A 19,896-nucleotide genomic window follows, 5' to 3' on the forward strand; every position below is an offset into this window, starting at 1 on the left:
AATCAAATAAAACAACTTTATATTTCTTCTTTTTACTTCTACAGTCATTATCTTTAATTCAACCAAACAGTATAGAATTTTCAGTTGTTCTGATTTCTTCAAAGCTTTAACAAGCTTCTTTTGCAAATCCAGCAAGAAAATATTTTAATAGCTTTAAGCTGTGCAATAGGCCATTTAAAAAAGTCATTAGAAAGTGAAGCTTGCAAACTTAATGTCCTTTAAAAGCAAGATGGCTGAGCTCTTCATCGTCCAGTGCTCAAACCTGCAGAAAATTGCTGTCCTGCAGTCTCTTCACAAGAAGCGGCTGTCTAGAGCACATATGGGTATTCTCCTGTCCTTTTTGTTATCCAAAAAGTTTCCAAGGAACTGGTCTACTTGCCAGTTCCTCCATTTTTGCCATGGTCATCAGTTCCAGAGACATTAGTCAGTCCACCACACCTCCCCTAGAAGTCCTGTAATAAATTATTCTTGAGGCAGTTGCTTGCTTGAAAGAAAAACAAAAATAAGCTTCATTTAGGAAACAACATGTAGATAGCATGTTCTTACAAAAGTAGACAAAAAGGTGTAGAGTCCCTCTGCTAACCGTTTTTGTATCTATTAAGCCAAGAAGTCAATATTTTCATGTATGCAAAAAGTTTGTGCAGCAGGAGTTCAATTCCAGTGGGATATAGATTGATAGTAAAATGAATCAACAGATCAAAAGTATCTGTAATTACTTCAACTATTAGCATGTAATAAATGGCAGATGTTAACTAATATGTAATGCTTAAAGTAATAATAAAATAGATTCCAGGGCTGATGCTGTTAAAATGCTATAACATCTAATGAACAAATAATGCGTTTCTGAGGTATCCTCAAATGAATGAGCATTTGCTGAGACAGAATATATAGTTAGTTGGTTAATAAATTATCCACAAGTCAACAGTGAAAAACAGGAGTTAGTTAAAATGTAAAATAAATTGTTACGTTTCAGACATGCTGGGAGGAAGGGATATATTTATCTGATTATGCCTGCTTGCCAAACTCCAAATATGAAATACAGTTTATAGTTTTTTACTATATTACAAAAGACAGAACATAAATTTTGTTAAAAGAAAATAACTGCATGCAAAGGTTGAAGATGAAATAATGTTAAAAGAAAACAACTGAATATGAATTCGGCATTTTTATTACCTCCCTCATTGTTTGGTCGCACACTGGCTTTGTTCAAGCATGAGTCTGAACATATTTTATCTCCATATTTCATGTACTGTTATCTTTTAATCAGAAATACTGATTAAGCTTCTGTAGTGATTACAGATTACTCACTTGCATAATCACAATAATGGTTATAAATCTAGTCTATGTTGTACTGAACCTTTTTTTCTACTGATAGTCAGCTAAGACCTTCAATGATGCAACATTTGTTGAGAAGATTAGTGTTTGATATCCCTCTTCTAAATGAACATGCCAAAATGCCTCTTAAGGTAAGTTTGATTTTTTATAAAATATACAATTAATGTCATTAGGCATCACCTACCAGAAGAAACTGGTGATATTCTGATTTGCCTTGAAGTAAAAAATATTGACCAATCATGGTCAATGTTACATCCAATGCAATATTCAAACCCTAAATGTAGGATGATCACAAAAACTATGTCATGGTTATTATTCTTTCGGTTCCACTTTGATAGTTCAGTTGTGATTCAAAGCTGGATACAATTTAATATTTGTTATTTCAATTGTGCTTACAAAAAGCTACATACTGTAAACATTGAAAACACAGACTTGGCCTTAGGTTTGCTGTATATAAATTTTTGCAGAATTTTGCAGAATTGCAAAATAAAGTAATTATCTCAGCTAGAGACAGGAGAAAATATTTGTCTTACCTTCATACAAGTTGTATGAAGATTATTTAGAAGACCTATTTCATTCATTATTTTGGAAATTCTCCCCCATATAGAAGAGTGTTTTGCCAAGACCTATCAGTGATTAAAATGATTCAAATCATATTAAGTAAGACCATCCATAGGTTTGGAGATAATCTAGAGATATGAAAATAATTATTTGCTGAATGTTTATCTTTAAAAAGTACCCAAAATCCTTATACTAATTTAACAAATAATAGATTAATTCTGCCATAATTGTTGATTGGGTTGAGATAATTCCTTTAATCTTTATGTCACTTACCTGTTGCAAAATTTGTGCATCTGTTATTTAAAGTGATTATATGTAACTACCTCATCGAATTGTCAGAAAGCAAACTCTCATGTTTCTTTTTTAGTTGCTGACAATTCATTATGAAAGATGTTGGAAATACTACTGTTTACTAGGAGGGTGGGGCAACTTTGGTGCTGCATCAGAAGAAGAACTTCATTTGTCCAGAAAGCTGTTCTGGGGTATTTTTGATGCCTTATCTCAAAAGGTAACATTTTAAGATGTGATATATTAATATGTATTAATTATATATTAATAATTGTACTTCATGTTAAATATGCAAGGCTGCATATTAGAAAACAAAATTATAATGATGCTTAAATATATCTTCTTTAAAAATTAATTAGCTAGAAAATTACTTTAATAAATGTTTATCCTATTCTGTAACTTTGTTGCCTTTAATAAAAGAATTATATTAAATGAAAAATTTGTAATAGTGGTGAATATTCCATTTGTGCTAGCAGTATGAGATAGGGATGAATATGAGCGGGCTAAATATTTATAAATAAAAGTTCATTTTTTAAAAATTCAATATATATTCCACCTTTTATTTGGGAGCATAAAGTGGCTTCTGTCCTGTTTTGTCCAGTACAAGAACTCTGTGAGGTAACTGGACCTGAAAGATGATGGCTGGCCCCAGATCACCCAGTGAGCTTCTATGGCTGAAGGTGGCCAAAGCCTGTAATTCCAAGCTTTACTCCAGTACTTTAATCACCGTATCATAAATAAATGCCACGCTGGCTCTCAGAAATTCTCCCATTGATTATTGTTGTTAATGTTTAGTATGTCATAGGGAAAGATTCTAGTTCTGAGCAAACTCAACTGCTAGTTAGAACTACCATCATGACGCTAGAATTGAAAAATATTGATTCAGCTGACAATTGTAAGTAACTCAGCAGACTATCAAACCTAAAATAACCTCCCCTCTAAATCAACATTTCAACAAATGTTTGCCTGGTTAAAATCCTTAATTGCTAATCTATCTGCAGACTATGAAGCATCTCATGTTTCTTTTTCATTTTTTTCCTTGTGTGGTCAATATTTATCAAATATAACAAGGCTCAGCTTCTATAGGGAACAATATCCCAATGGACTTGATGGCTCTTCCCTCTAGTGCAGGGAAGGGACTGAGATGAATACCCTCAGGAAGTGTGGCTTTGTTTTAGATAGAAAGCCTGAAGTAGTTTGACTTAAGAGTAAACTCAATTAATGGGTTTTTAAAAGTAATACTAAATATAGTAATGATAGTGGTAATAGAATGTTGACACCTTTCCCAGATAAATGGAAATTGTCTTAATTTTTTACCAGAGTTTTTTGCATCCTTTTTTATCTTTATAGAAATATGAACAAGAACTATTTAAATTAGCACTGCCATGCTTGAGTGCTGTAGCTGGGGCTTTACCTCCTGATTACATGGAATCAAATTATGTTGGTGTTATGGAAAAACAGGCTTCCATGGATTCAGATGGGAACTTCAATCCACAGCCTGTTGATACTTCAAAGTAAGGATGTTTTCAAAGCCGGTATTTAGTTGAGCGTAACTTTTAAAATAATATGAAATAGCAGTAGCGCTTAGACTTATATACAACTTCACAGTGCTTTACAGCCCTCTCTAAGCAGTTTACAGAGTCAGCATATTGCCCCCAACAATCTGGGTCCTCATTTTATCGACCTTGGAAGGATGGAAGGCTGAGTCAATCTTGAGCCTGGTGAAATTCAAACTGCCAAATTGCAGGCAGCCGGGAGTCAGCAAAAGTAGCCTGCAGTACTGCACTCTAACCACTGCGCCACTACAGCTCATAATATGAATATTGTGTTGTTAATGAAGGTTGATTCTCAAATACAAAAATATTTAAATTATTTAGAAAGAGTATTTCACATTTGTTTTCTAATAATCACATTGCATTAAGTATAAGAACAATTGGCAATTTAAGTTTCCTTTTATTCAGTGACTGATTATTTTATTGTTTTCAAAATTGTTATAAAGTGATCCAATACCATTTTTGTTGTCTGAGATAATACTAGAATTAGAGCAATGCAAATGCTCTAATATGAATATTTAAATGATTTTTAGGTAGATAAATTATATATAAAGAAAAAAACCTGTCATGAAATACTTATCTTTGCCTTGTTTGTTCTCACTCAGCATTATAATTCCTGAAAAACTAGACTACTTTATAAACAAATATGCTGAACATTCTCACGATAAATGGTGCATGGAAAAGGTAAAGTGTATGTTCACATCTATGTATTGTTTGCATCTCTTTCTTCCTCCCTTCCTCTTCTTCTCTCTGTCTCTCTCATGTTGCTGGGATATATGTAAAGCATTAGGGAATGAATCTTGCTAATGATCTGACTTTATTTTGCATTTCAATATTCATCATGGAATTTTGTTTATGTTGCATTAATTCAAACATTCTAATTCTTTAATCAGATTTTTAAATTTTTAAGTGCATTTACTTTCTCTAAGAAAAGGATCAGCTCAGTTTTTACATTTTACACAGATCCATTCAGTTAACAAGTTTATTTTAATAAGATTTTTTTGGTATCACAGTTATCATCACATAATTGGATGGCTGCATTTGCATGGTTGTCTTTTACAATGCCGTTATTGTTAAAACAGAATAGTTTTTTTAAAAAATGGTATTTGTCCCAATCCCTTTCACTGAAGAACACCTGTATCTCTCCTCTGAATATTTAAAAAAATGGAGACTGATACTGCAAGAAGTTATAATCATTAGCATTTTTTTGCAGTGCTTCAACATAACCTGTTCAATTTTTGTGGTGAGCTCAAACATAGACATGCAGGTTCTTAGTACCCTCAATGAAGATTCTAAAGTACATTTATTGCACTATATTCCCTTCCACCCACTCTTCATTCTACTCAACAGTCAGTCGGCATTTTGTGTCCATTAAGCATGCTCAGTTTTTATCAGGCTTTTAAAAAAATTCTTTAGAGTTTTTGCCCCATAAGGTTTCTGCACCTTTGGAAATTTTGGGGTTTGTGATGAATTAATTCCCCTTGTGCATGATATTTAGGATATAGACACTTTTACTATGACCTCATTATCAGTTTATAAAAGCGATTGCTATACAAGATGAAAAATATTACATTATAATATACTGTATAACACTTGTGGAACTAAAATTTGCATGACAAATTAAAGCCCAGGAGTTTTTAATAACTGTTATAACAAGTATTAAGATTAGAAGAGTAGAAGAATCAAGATAAAAATATGGGAAATTTCATTTGCTTCATGAGCTTGGTATAGTATATTGATAGCATGCAAAAAGAGCATCCAAATCATAAACGGCATCAATATTCTTGATCAACTTATCCCTTCCTTTTCTTTAAACTTTTGTCAGTTTGCAAATGGGTGGATATATGGTGAAACATATTCAGAATCTTCCAAAGTGCAGCCATTAATGAAACAATATAAACTATTATCAGAAAAGGTAAGAAGTTCATGTCAGATTTTTTTGTTGTAATCTTTTCTTTTAATCATTGAAAGAAGCAGCCAATTTTAGAGCTTTCCCATTAATTAGAAAAATCCTTTAAGACTTGAAGAATATATGTTGTTTCTTCTGCCACATATAAAATTTTCAGTTGGAAAGGCAAGAATAATAAATTCTGAACAGTCAGAATTTTCTCCAGATTCTTTGCATTATTATAGCACAGAACCTATGTCAATTCTTTCAGAACTCCAGCAGAAAGAAACATACTGAACATACCCAGCAAAAATAGTCACAGGAACTCTAGTCTCCATTTTGTTTCTCTTTTGCTCATCCCTGTCAAATTTCATCACTATAGAAGGGCTAAAGAGATTGTGTGTGATGAACTTTGTAATGTTTGCACTATAAAGGAGAGCACTAAAAGTAGAGTTTGAAGAAAAAACTTTGCACCTATCATAATTTAGCCTTTGCTCCATAAATCCTTATAGATCTAAACATCATAATCACAGGACAATAGTCTGTGAAGATTATTATTGAACCAGGATCCAATTATGAACTATGTATCTTACATTTGATCACTGGTTAAAGACTTAATTATTCTATCTTAGGTCAGGAAGTATATTTCTGTCAAACATCAGTATTTTAAGCTAATTCCAAAATATCCTCCTTTGTTGAGTAAATGCACTGCTTTTCATATGCTTGTCATATCACTTGCAAATCCCATTTAATCTCATCAGCTTTTGGGGTGAAGAAGTTATTTGAAAGGATCTGTGGGAGCAACTACACTGTCCTAGCAAAATTGGCCTCTACAAAATTGATAATAATACTTTCTCCATAGGATGCTATACATTTCTCTTAAGAGTTTGGAGGTGGGGATTTTCAGGTTGGTAAAGCATGAAGATTTTATTCCTTCCCATGGATACTGATTTTTTTTAGTATCCCAAGATTTTAGCAATCTTCCTACTAATTTACTACTTACTGCTTAACCTGTCTCCTGGTTGTGATAGATTATCAGTCTCCAAATATCACAATAAAAGAATAAGTATAGGGGGTCTTCTGAAGTGTATGATACATCTTTCACTTTATGAGGGCATGATATTTCTGCTTTTCCTTCAGTTACTATGATAGAATAGAAGAGAAGAGAAGAGTTAGAAGGGATCTTGGAGGTCTTCTAGTCCACTCAAACCAAAAGTATAAAAGGTTCCTTTAATAGGAATTGTTTTCCTATATACTGCTGCAGTTTAAGGATGGTACTCTTGTCCTTAGAAAGTAGTCATCAAATGCTTATAATATTTGTATTATATTTAATGGATTTTTACAGTTATCCTTTTTTCTTTTTGATTATTTCCACTTTTGTATCTCTTCTAATGTACTATATATGAGATATGAATATAAAAATTTAAAATAGTTATTTCATAAAGAAAATTTATATACATATTTGGTTATCATAAGGATGATAATACTTTTAGTGCTCATTTTCAAATTATTTATTATTTATTTTGGTCATAGAATAGCATAAGGCAGATAACAATCACTATAAAACAAAACTAATAACTGTGCATTCTGATCAGCTAGCAAAAGTCTAAATCTTTAACCTGCTTGGGTATTGTGTTGCAAATAGTAATATATATATATATATATATATATATATATATATATATATATATATATATATATATATATATATATATATATATATATATATATATATATATATATATTATTTATTTATTATAGGTACATATATATAAAAAGGCAATGCAGCAAATTGGAAATGATTCCAGTTGCTATCGTCTTAAGAGTCTCAGCTCTTTATGTATGTTGCAGAATTTTCTTCCTTAAAGGGTCAATCAAGAGGAAGACATAGCAGGCATTTCTGTAAAGTCATAGCTTTACGTTCTCATAGGCCTTTATAGACCAGAGTTATGACACTGTTATAGACTATGATTTTATAGATTTCACCTGGTTTTAATCCCTATACTGTGTAATTATAGTCTGGTATACTAGTCTTTATTTTCTTTTATTCTCTCAATGTAATATTTTATTCTTCTATTTCAGAGTGATTGTTATTTGTTTTATGCTAGTTTACAACCAAAATAATTTCTAATTGAATGTTTGGCTGCTAAGGAAGTTACTTTAAAAGAGATGTGCATAGAATCAAAGCTGAGTTTTGTAGTCAAGGATCTGCCTTTCATATAGAGTTGCTGGGTAGTGGTCTCTATTATTTATACATATCTCAAATTCAATCAAAAGATTGGGTGCTACTAACCAGATGTGAGGACAGCTCTTTTACCACTAATAGGATCATCATATCTGCACTTTTTTCAGGAAAAAGAAATTTATAGATGGCCAATTAAAGAGTCTCTGAAAACCATGCTTGCTTGGGGATGGCGGGTTGAAAGAACGAGGGAAGGAGATTCTATGGCTCTTTATAATCGTTCACGTCGGATATCACAGACAAGTCAGGTATATTTTGAGCTGCAAGCACTTCTGATGATGTTACTTAGTAGCTTTATCACCAATATTTCCTAGTTATTTTTTAAAATACTATTTTTGAGGTAAAAGCTGCAGCATTCCTTCAGTGTGAGCATTGGCTTCCAAGTTCTATAAGCAGGGGGAAATAATCTAAACTTTATATAGTTTAATGCTCTATGTTTATCTTGTATTTGCTGTTTTTGAAGTAGCTAAAGAAAATGAAATTTCTCTTCACAAAATATTTTAGGATTGTGATTTTTATAAAACTAATGAATTTAACAGGCCAGTATATGGAAAGAAATGTAATTTTAAATGTAAACAAGCTTGAGAGAGAATATGTATTTTTCTTTTCTATGAGATAAATCCTTTCTTCAAGTAATACTGCTTCTAAATGTTTTGCGATACACATTTTCACTTTCATAAAAACTTTAGTGGAATTCCTATACAGCATTGAAATTCCTGAAATTAGATAAACTAATAGAGAAATATATGAAACAGCGATAAACTAATAAATTTGCCAATGTTTTCCTATTCCTTGATGGAGCTCTTCTGTAAGCTGTCATTAAACTTGTTCAAATATGTTCTATTGTTCTTTTCTTCTGTTAACACCTCCATTGATATTTATTCAGGTTTCTGTAGATACAGTCCATGGCTATACTCCCCGTGCAATTGACATGAGTAATGTTACCCTGTCCAAAGAGTTACATGTAAGTTGCATGGTTATTGTAATCAACATTAGGAATGTAATGTTTTAAGAAATTTCCATGGCTTTTTCAATAATTACTTAATGCAGTTCTCTATCAATCCACTGATAGTTATCATTTATTCTCCAACTTTTCTGACAGATGCTTGGACCTGCAATTGGTCTTCCAAGAATGGAAGGGCTTTTGATACAGTGGTTCCCGCAGGTGGAAGGGTAAGAGGCAATTTTTGCCGATTCCTCCTTTCCCTGCAACGTTCCCTGCTACTTTCAACACTGATCTGGAAGGTTCTCCAGACCAGATTTAGGGAAGCACAAGGAGCTGAAGGGTGAATTGGCAAAAATTTCCTCCTCCCCACCTCCCAAGGGAGCATGCCAGGATTCTGCTCATGCAATTTCTGTAATGGAGAGAATTTGTGGGAATTAATTATCAAATTAATTATTTTAAAAAATGCCTGAAGTTGGTATTTAATTCTTTTGACTGGGACCAGAAATGCAACAATTATTTTGTTAAAAAAATGAAAACAAGCTTAACTAACCTACTAGGGAACAAATTGTAATTATTTATGTCTTTCTTCTTCCTTAGGCAATGGCTGAGATGATGGCTGAAAATTATCATAACATATGGGCAAAAAAAAAGAAAATGGAGCTTGAAGCCAAAGGTACAATCACTTTTAAAAATATATAAATGACCTTAGGCTGACCATCAAGAGTACTTGTTAAGGACATGCTGCATTTTGAAATAGAAAATTGAAAGGCCAAGAAATTAACATTCTATAGTCAAAATAGTATTTTCAGTATAATTTAGGATTTTATGTATGGTATTATGGGGGTCAATATGTCGTAATCTAAAGTAACCATTTCTGCAGTGCCTGACCTGGTGAAAGTATTAAAATGCATGCAAACAAATGTGATTCTAAGACATTTAGGCAGAATTAATTGTTGAATGACTTTTGCCACATATGACTTCTAAAATGTTAAATGAACTTCTAGTAAGAGTCTCTTGACAATGAGATGGGTGGCATATAAATGTAACAAATAAACTGCATAACAGGCTAATAATATGGATTGTAAGAGTTGGGATTTTCATTCTTAGCAATAAGTATTAGTGAATTAAAATATTAGCATCCGGAATGAAATATTACCTATTTTAATAATATGGAGGTGATGATACTAGAAGATATATCTAGCAGGGCAAAATGAATACTGTAATGTCTTTATGTTTTATGAAATTTAATTCTTTTAAAAATAATGCTATTGTTGTTATTTTGTCATTTAATTTCTTAATGCATTCTAGTGGGAGGAGGAAATCATCCCCTACTTGTACCCTATGATACATTGACAGCCAAAGAAAAAGCTAAGGATAGAGAGAAAGCCCAAGATATTCTGAAGTTCCTCCAGATCAATGGCTATGTTGTGTCCAGGTAAATGCTAATCAGTTATTGCTGTAGGCTTTAAAACTGAAATAATCTTCATTATGTACTTTATGTGGCTGAAAAATGTACTGCATGGGAAGATTTGTTTTTTATAAGAAAATAAATACTATATTTTTTGGTGTATAAGACATACTCCCCCCTCCCAATTTTTTTAAATTTGTTCCAGAGGCTTAAAGGATTTAGAATTAGACACACCATCCATTGAAAAAAGGTTTGCTTACAGTTTTCTCCAGCAATTGATACGATACGTAGATGAAGCCCATCAGTATATTCTGGAATTCGGTAAGATATTGTAAATATATATTTTATGTTATAAAATATAGCCTTAAGTTCTTTTACATGGTTAATAAGAAGCAAATGGCTATAAAAAGTGTTAAAAGTGTATTATTATTATTATTTTTGAGATACAGTTCAACATTACTTCTTTTTGAACTGTAACAGTTGAACACCTTCGTTAATAAAGACTTAATCCAAACACAGTGCTAAGTTGTAGGGTGGTTTCTCTGTTCTTGGTTTTAGTACATTGTAGTGTTACATTTGATATCAATCAGGTCACTATGGCTTCTGTAATAAAGAAATTATGAATTGCTATTCATCAGAAGTAATTTGTATTTTATGTAGTTGAGTTCTTAGCAAATGCTTTGGGGATTTAATTTGCTCTCCTAAAAAAAGAGAGAATCTTTGCCTTTTCAAGCTGCTAGTTATAATGCAAGACACTACTGCAGATTAATCAAGACTGAATTCTGTTTTTGTTTTATAGAGTATATGGATGCTATATACTGAAATTAAGTTTGTTACTGTGCTGCTGTGTGGGTAAAGAAGAACCTTAAAACATTTAAATAAAAATTATCATTTCAAGTCATGTAGTACTGTAGAATGGATAGATGCAAAGTTTAATTTATAAAGAGTATAATGCAAAAATTGGCTGTAATATATTTAATTAAATTTATAACATTTTTTCTTATACAGATGGTGGCAGCAGAGGGAAAGGAGAACAGTTTCCTTATGAACAAGAAATCAAATTCTTTGCTAAAGTAAAGTATATGCTATTTTTCTGTCATATTTATTATAGCAAATTAAAAGTTAATATTATTCAACTATAAAGCATAGCTACGACATTGAGAACAAGCCACATAAATGCTGCAGATGGTAGCTCAGTAACATGTTCCTGCTTGCTAATCATCCAGTGACTTGTATTGATTTTTTTAAATTAGAAAAATAGATGCTAGAAGCAAAAATTATTCTTTGGGTAGTTCCCCATATTCTCGCATAACTGCTTCAGCAAAATGATTCTCAATTGCTGAGCTATTATTGCTAATTCAAGATCAGGCTTTGAGAGAATTTCTGCAATTAAAATTATAAAAAATAATAAAGTAAAAATATAAGAACATTAAAACTGGAAGCTATTTTTTTACCTCCAGATAAAAGGATAAAATTTTGATCTAATAGTAAACCCTACTAAAAGACATACCCTTGAGAAAAGTTGAATTTATGTTAATAAATCTTGCATATATTGCATGTTGACAGGTCTTTAGTGCCATGAAACTAAGGAATAAAAATACTAGGAGTAAGAAATTGTACTAATCAGTATACACTATTTTATCTCTTCCATATGTTTATTTCAGGTTGTACTTCCTTTAATTGATCAGTATTTCAAAAATCACCGCCTGTATTTCCTATCTGCAGCAAGCAGACCTCTGAGCAGTGGGGGTCATGCTTCTAACAAGGAGAAAGAAATGGTAACCAGGTAAAAGCATATATAACATAGTATATGATAAAGTATAATAGCCAATTTGCATATTCTAAAACATTGGCAGTTTTATGGATATATTTAGAAACGTGAGAAGTAACAAAAATCCAACATCTATTTTATAAGATAAACTCTAAAAAGTGAAATTTGTATAATTTTCTTGATCTTTCTCTTATACCAAGTAGTGTTTTCCATGTTTCATCATCTCTTATATTCTCCCCCTTCCCTCCCATTGCATTTAACTAGAGAGGCTCCTAGCTTTTATGTTTCGGCAGCTGATAGTCATCTTGAATACTAGAAAAACAGGACATAAATTATATACATGAATATTAATAATTTTGTAATTCTGTGTGCTCTCATTTTTGATTTCACCAATATATTTTTACATAAGGTGACATACAAGCATTAATCATATTTCCTATCTGTTATAATAAGAAATTCTAGAATTTCTTTATTTTTTTACTGGTATTACTGGTACAGATATACATGCATGCACATACATGCGAAAGTATATTATGGCTAACCTTCCTGTTCCCATCTTTGTATGAACTACTATAGTAAATTTTACAACCAGAAAATGTTATTAGAAGGCATATAGTTTCATCAACTATATCTCACTTCATCACCCAGTTTATGCTTCTAATAAGATAATAATAAAATGTGTTACTAGTCCCCTTGTTAGATTACGTTTGATATGGTTCTGTTCATCTGTGATATCATTAACAAAGAGTCTTTTTTGCTGGGAAATTTTGAAGGAAAGAAATAATGAAAGAGCCAAAGTCCTATGCCAATGTCCTATGAAACTAAAATAGGCCAAATATTTGATTCAGTTTATTCAATAGTAGCAGATAATTAAAATGGCATACACATAACTCATCATGTTCTCCTTTGTACATTTGTACTGATTCACTCATTCATTGCCTTTTGTTCTTATCCTTTTCTTTTTGAGGATCTTACCAACTCAATCGAACATGACTTTCACAGACATTCAATCTTTCTTCATATAGTCATTTTGTGATTGACAAAATTATTTTTTGTCAAATTATTCTCCCTACACAATCAAACTCACCTCCACGAGTCGAACTCTGTGTGCATGAGCACTCCAGCCCTTTGCTCATGCAAGTTGAGCTGTGTCCGCATGTAAGTGTACCGGCTTACTGCTCATATAATCCAGTTTCATTCTCCCCCATCTACCTGCTGGGCCTCCAAGCTGCAAAAGTTGGGGACGACTGTTTTATAGCATTCACTGCAAATTATTTGGGTTCTTAATTAACAATATGAGTATCCTTTTACATGTAGACAATGTAGTGTCATTTATATGTAGAAGGACACCCATATTCATTACATTTATCCATAACAGAGGTGAGTTGCTCCTGGTTTGGCCCAGATCGGCCGAACCGGTGGTATCGGTGGCGGGAGGCTCTGCCCACCTGCCCAGATGCTTCTGAGCATGCGCAAAAGTGTTGTGCGAATGGGCGAGCACACCCAAACCAATAATAAAAAATTTGGCAACCCACCACTGATCCATAACTATATCAACCAAAGTTGGGAATAAACATCCTTTCTTCCTGATCAATATTCAACCATTCACTATGCATTTCACTTATTCTCAGATTTGTTTTTCTCCTATCATATTGGCATTCTTTTATATTCAGCAACAAATCTTAAATTCCATATTATTGTAAAATCATCCTATAATTCAAGTCTATTTACTTTATTTTTGGCTATTTCCAAATCAACTAATTTTCTTTCCCATGATTGTACATTTCTCAAGGTCCTGCTGAAAACAAATATTTGGTTTGTACATTCTCTGTAATTATGCTCTTATTTATTTATTTATTTATGGTCAAAGACACTCTCCACATTTTCACCACTGACACTTATTGAATCTTTTAAATCAAAAGGCTAGCAAATAGAATTTGAGACTAATAATTGTGCTAAATAGCCAATCCTGTGTAATTCCCCTACTTTCAAAACTCTTACTATTTTCTTTGAATATGAATGTTTGCAACTGTTTTTATCCCATTTGATAATTGAAAATAAAATATTAAACTCATGACAGAATAACAGAATAACTGTAAATACACTTTATCATTGTATCTGACAATTTCTGAATTAGACAAAATAAAGGAAAATTTTAATGTTTTTCCATGTCTTTTATAAAATTACATTGTTCTTGAATTTTCAAAATAAAATGTTGCCTTAGAAATACCTCTGGAACGGATATTTTGATTCATTAACCTAATCAAGGTACCATTAAACAGTGCAGAGTTTTCTTCTATAAAAGAGTAACTTATTACGAGATAATTAAAAGCAATTATGTCATTTTGTCTGGGAGCACATGATAATACCTAGTTAGTATTTCTTCCGGGCAAAACATATTGTATAAAACATACATTTCAAGGAATTTAAGTTTTAGCTTAAATTTACTTCATTCCAAGACATAAAGTATATTGTTAATATTTATTTATTTAATTCATAATATGAACATCCCTTGAAATATTACACCATCTCTGAAAATGTGGAAATAATGAATTCCATAATTCATTATTCATCAGCCTTCTTATAGGATGACTTGAGTTCATAACAACTCATATCTGCATTTACAGATGGAGCTCTCTTTTCCATGGAAACAGTTTGTATCAGTGAAACAGAGCAATCAGATGCAATCCATTTTATAAAAACCAAGCCATTCATATCTACTTAAAATTTGTATCTTACTCATTTTCATTAACGTTAATCAAGCAGAATTTAATGCACTTAAGCCCACTGAAATTAATGGCTTTAGTAAATCTGTGTTGGACTGTGGCCAGTAGGAATTGTATATCAAACACATTTTATTTTAAAAAAGCAATACAAGCTTTATGCGTACATAAAATAAATGTACTGTATACTATTATTAAATGTTTGGCTGTTACTCAGTCAGAACCTTTTTTCTCTTGCTTTTAAAAATACATGTTTATGTTTACCCTTTTATCTAAATACTAGGCTACTAATTGAACTTTGTGCCTAACGTTTTAAAGGCTATTTCTTGATAGGGCTTCCCACTTACTCTGTTTCTTTACCTCAGATATTTGCTTTCTTAACTACATTTGTTTTGGAGGAATTCTTGGAAACTTTTGTAGTATTTTCAGTCCTACATTCTGCTCAGAACTGATTCTTTCTGCAAAACATCATGTTGCTTTTTCCTGCTCATACATCACTTCTTATTTTCTTCCTTTTTTTCTTTGTCCCCTCCCTTCTCTTTCATTTATCCTTTGTCTTTAGCCTATTCTGCAAACTTGGAGTTCTTGTCAGGCATAGGATTTCACTGTTTGGTAAGGAGACCTTGACAAATGCTTGTTTGAGCATCCCTTGTTTTTCTTATCATTATTTGCAACTCTGTGTGTCCTCTTTGCTTGCATGCTGCATGATTTTATATATCATTGATAATATTTGGGAACTAGCAAATGAAGGGAGCCTACATGTGCACTAAACATGCAAATTTTCATTTGATTATTTACCCAGTTTTCCTGCTAAAATGGCATAGCATTTCCATAGCAGTTACTGTGGATCCTGTGTATTTTGGGGTCATGACTATTCATTTGATCCTGCTTTCTGTGTTCCCCATATCTATATATACTGTATACATGCGCACACACAGCATTTGCACAGCCTCTTTTTGAGTTATGTGCCAAGAGATCAAGTAATTCTGTTGCTCTGTTTTTTTTATAAAATAAGTATTGCATGTTTGCCTCTTGAGTATGAATAATGAAAAATTCCATATAGATCAGCAGAGTAAGTTTCCCATCCCTATTACTCACAAGGTGTTCTGTGGTGTAAAATTGTTTTAAAAGTTAAATTATGTATATAGCTACGTTGAAAGCTTATAATTACCATTCCTGTAAGAAAAGAGAATTGTTATTGGAATCCTTCCATATTTGAAACTTAATTTTGACCAGGACTCTGGTTATTTCATAGTAATTTGAAACAGATTATTGATGAATTATTTTGATTTGTATAAATATATTAGTCTCATATAAGTGATCCTAATAAGACAGCAAATGTATAGTGGTTAAAGTACTGAACTGATGCTAGGGAGACATAGATTCATGGCCAGAGTCAGCTATGCAACTTAGTGAGTGACTCTGGGCTGATCATTGGCAAAAAGATTGGCAGAGGAGTTCTCTCAATAAAAATCATGTATTTTTTCAATGCCTGCAAGTCAGTGTTTAGCTCTTTGTCAGCTGGAATTTTATTCACAGATTTCTAGGGTCTTAAGGTCATTGTTTAGTTCTTTTTCAATTGGAATTTTATATCCAGACTTGCATAAAACGATCAGAAATCAGCCGAATAGACCACCTTAGCAAGCCCTTACTAAACATACAGATTTTGAAATGAAAAGGCAAAAGCAATGAAATTCAGCTTATCTTTGATGTTTGTTGCTAATTTTATTTTACTGAACTGAAATATGGCTTGATTGAAAATGCCTACCATAGCAAATACTATACGTGAGATTAGTTATCCTGGAGCAACAGAAAATGGTTGATTATCTTTGATGCAAACTCCTATGTCAAGTTTGACAGAAGCTAAAACAAGATTCACGAAAAGCAAGGGACCTATATCAGCATATTCCATAGAGTTACAAGTTTTAGAGAAGTTCTAAAGTAACTTCTAAATACCTGAAGCAGTCAAACATTTCAGTAACGCTCAGTCATGCTGAAAAACTCCAAAATACTGAATACTTGTACAAGGAGATAAAATAAAAATCACACACAACATCCCAAAAAAGGACCATGACTTGCATCCTTAAAAAATTCACTTCTAATAGGAAAGAGAGGTATGCTTCAAACATTTGTAAGAGGTCATTCTTGCATGACAGATACACTGATTAAACTTTAATATATTATTGTAATTACTGGAACAATGCATCTTAGATGTATTTTATTTTTGAACCACAAATACAGGATTTCTTTTCTCCTCAGTGCGTGTGTGTGTGTGTGTGTTTGTGTGTGTGTGTGTGTGTTGTGTGTTGGTGCAATTCTACATGCATTTATAGCAGATCAGCCATTACCTGATGTCCCTTTCTAAATACTCTCTTTATCAGAAGTGAGAATTGGAAAGGGAGAAATGGTTTTCACTAAGGTCACCTAATATTAGTTTTGCTATTATTTTCTACTTCAAATACTTTTATTAATAAGGTATTTTTAAAAAACAAATACATTCAAAATGTTTATATATATGAAAGTATGACATTAATTACACCATTATCTTCTTGTTACTTTTTGTACACCGCTAAACAAATGGAATGTACATTCTTCAGATAACAGTAAAACATCTACAAAACATTCATTCATCTACCTAGTATTTTTATAATATAGTTCATTCCTTAATCATTTATCTACAGACCTTTTAAGAATTTAGTAATTTTAAGTTTTATTTATACTTTCTCTGACATTTTCTGTTCAATAGAATTCCATGTTTAGGGATTTTATTATTATAAAATCATTTAATTTTTTTGAGACATTCTTAGTAAGAATGTCTGCTTATTCTGTTAAACGTTTTTTGACATTCCATATTTTATATAGTTAAACTTTCCTTTATGATATTTTATCTGAACATTATGGGAAAAAATCATGTCACACTGAAATCTGACAACATGAAAGTCTGAATTTGGTGTATTTTAGGAATTTTTAATTCAAAATGTTACTAATTAATTTTACATACAGCTCAAATATGATGCAGATGATATGGTTTATATAAATGTAAATAAATATAATAAATGAAATTGTATTTCATTAATACAACTATGAGACAACATGCACGATATTCCTTAGTGTATACAGAAGTATTACACTTACCATCATATTTTCTACTCAAAACTGTATGCAGCTGATGTAATTGTAGAAAGAAATAAGTCCTGAACAGTTCTTTAATTGGAGTCATGTTTCCTATATTGTGACTCCAGCAAAATTCATGCAAAAAGTCTAAGCACCATGAATTTCAGTGAAAAATATACTTTCTTAGTGTATGAAGGGCTAAAATCATTTAACTATAGTCTACTGGGTTATATCCTAGATTGTGAATTATGTAAAAAAAAGTCTTTGAGAAAAACTCTTAGACGTTCTTGCACTCATTATAATTTTATTATTGCCCAAAATATTTTAAAATCTATTTTTGACATCTCCATTCTTCAACCTCTTCTCTTACACATCAATGGATATCTTTGCATGACTCATTGCTCTCATTATTCTGACAGCTTTAGATTCAGATGTGAATCATGACACATTATAGTACATACACGTCTCTCTTAATACATAAATTAATGTGATTAAAAGATTATTTTTTAAAGAATACAATCTGAAAACTTGAAATGTCAAAAAATATTCACAAAGATTATCACATTCACGGAAAATGCGTTGTTTATCTTAGATGTTTCTTTTTTGCATCTGCTGAAATCATTGAAATAATACTTTAATTAATATATAATATTAAATTATATTTATAAGTTCACCACTACTGGTGAAAAATAGAAATGGTATAATACAAAAAATCTCATTTTTCTCCTTTCCTCTGGTGCCCTTAGGAAATGATGCAACTTCAATAGTCAATTGTCTTCATATCTTGGGTCAGACCTTGGATGCAAGGTAAATTGCTAAATACATTTTATTAAATTATTGTTTTGATTTACAGAAAACTGATAGGGACAACATTATTTGTCTTTTTCCATAAATGGAGACTCACTAAATCAGAAAGATTAATAATTACAGGGAAAAACTATCAATGCTTCTGTCCCATTGAAAATATTGGATGAGATATCATCTATTTATGTGTCCCAATTCCTATTTCTCATATTTAGTATTTTTAAGTTTACTTGGAAATTTCATAGATTTCATATTTATATATGAGCTTCATCATAACTATTTTCTCAATTCAGAATGGAGGATAATTGCATGGTGAAAATGTTTCATTACAAATCATAACATTACATATAATGTGAATGTTTTGAATGTATTTAAAAGTATGGTGCTATTACTGAAACTTTAAATATTAGATACCATGTTGCATTAACACTATCTTCACCATTCTAAAAATTTATTTTCTAACAAATAATTCAACAGTGTATCTTTTGTTGTTTTACACTGTATGCTCTGAACTGATTCTTAAAACTATATTTTCAGATCTTTTGCAGTCCATCTTTGACATAATCAGCTTGTTCCTACTCTTTATTGTTGCTTAGTGTAAACACATGCAACTGTTAGAGCTATATACTGCTTTTTCCTCTTACAGAGATTCCTGTATTCTAATAAACACTTATGCTAGTGTGTTCTATATTTGCTACAGCTTCAGGGTAGCCTCAGGCACAGAACTGACTTGCATCTAATTATGATGTTATCAAAAGAATTATCATATTATAGAGGTATGGCTTCATAAGAGCCAGCATACATTGTAGTCAATATATCAGACTGAACCAAATATACATCTTTAAATTTCTACTTAGAGATGTTACACAACTCTATATGTATAGTACTGGGTAAATTTGAACTAGTCACTATCTCTCAGACAAGTTTACTTTGTAGAGATAAAAAAAGTGATAGAAGATTCTCATGTAAACTATCTTGAATTCCCATAGAAATATAAATCATAACAATACAACCATAGCTAACTCCCCAAATCCCTTTAAAAGTTCAGTTTTAATTAATTTCTGGATGGAGCCAATCTTCCTTCCAGGGAGGAAGCAATGATAGAATTATGTCAACTAACAATTTTGCTTACTAGGTTCAAGATTAACTATAATGTCTTTTTATGATAGTTCTCTAACCATTTGTAATGATTCTCAAAAATTGTGTTCCTTGGTACCTAGAAACTCTTGGATTTTGTTCATAATAGTATATAATGTTATTTTA

General features: G+C 31.6%; 1 protein-coding gene across 1 annotated transcript in view; it reads left to right on the forward strand.

The window, feature by feature from the left end:
* The window catches only part of RYR2 (ryanodine receptor 2), a 202,481-nt gene that overhangs the window by 111,063 nt on the left and 71,522 nt on the right, over positions 1–19,896 (forward strand). The window contains exons 51-64 of the mRNA XM_032216038.1: positions 1,376–1,466; positions 2,264–2,404; positions 3,535–3,698; positions 4,343–4,421; positions 5,563–5,652; positions 7,978–8,115; positions 8,754–8,831; positions 9,411–9,486; positions 10,122–10,248; positions 10,427–10,542; positions 11,230–11,294; positions 11,886–12,007; positions 15,278–15,327; positions 18,576–18,636. Of these exons, the coding sequence (XP_032071929.1) occupies positions 1,376–1,466; positions 2,264–2,404; positions 3,535–3,698; positions 4,343–4,421; positions 5,563–5,652; positions 7,978–8,115; positions 8,754–8,831; positions 9,411–9,486; positions 10,122–10,248; positions 10,427–10,542; positions 11,230–11,294; positions 11,886–12,007; positions 15,278–15,327; positions 18,576–18,636 (1,398 nt within the window). The remainder of the gene's footprint in view (positions 1–1,375; positions 1,467–2,263; positions 2,405–3,534; positions 3,699–4,342; positions 4,422–5,562; positions 5,653–7,977; positions 8,116–8,753; positions 8,832–9,410; positions 9,487–10,121; positions 10,249–10,426; positions 10,543–11,229; positions 11,295–11,885; positions 12,008–15,277; positions 15,328–18,575; positions 18,637–19,896) is intronic.

Source organism: Thamnophis elegans, chromosome 4 (assembly GCF_009769535.1).
Source record: "Thamnophis elegans isolate rThaEle1 chromosome 4, rThaEle1.pri, whole genome shotgun sequence".
Lineage (NCBI taxonomy): Eukaryota > Metazoa > Chordata > Lepidosauria > Squamata > Colubridae > Thamnophis > Thamnophis elegans.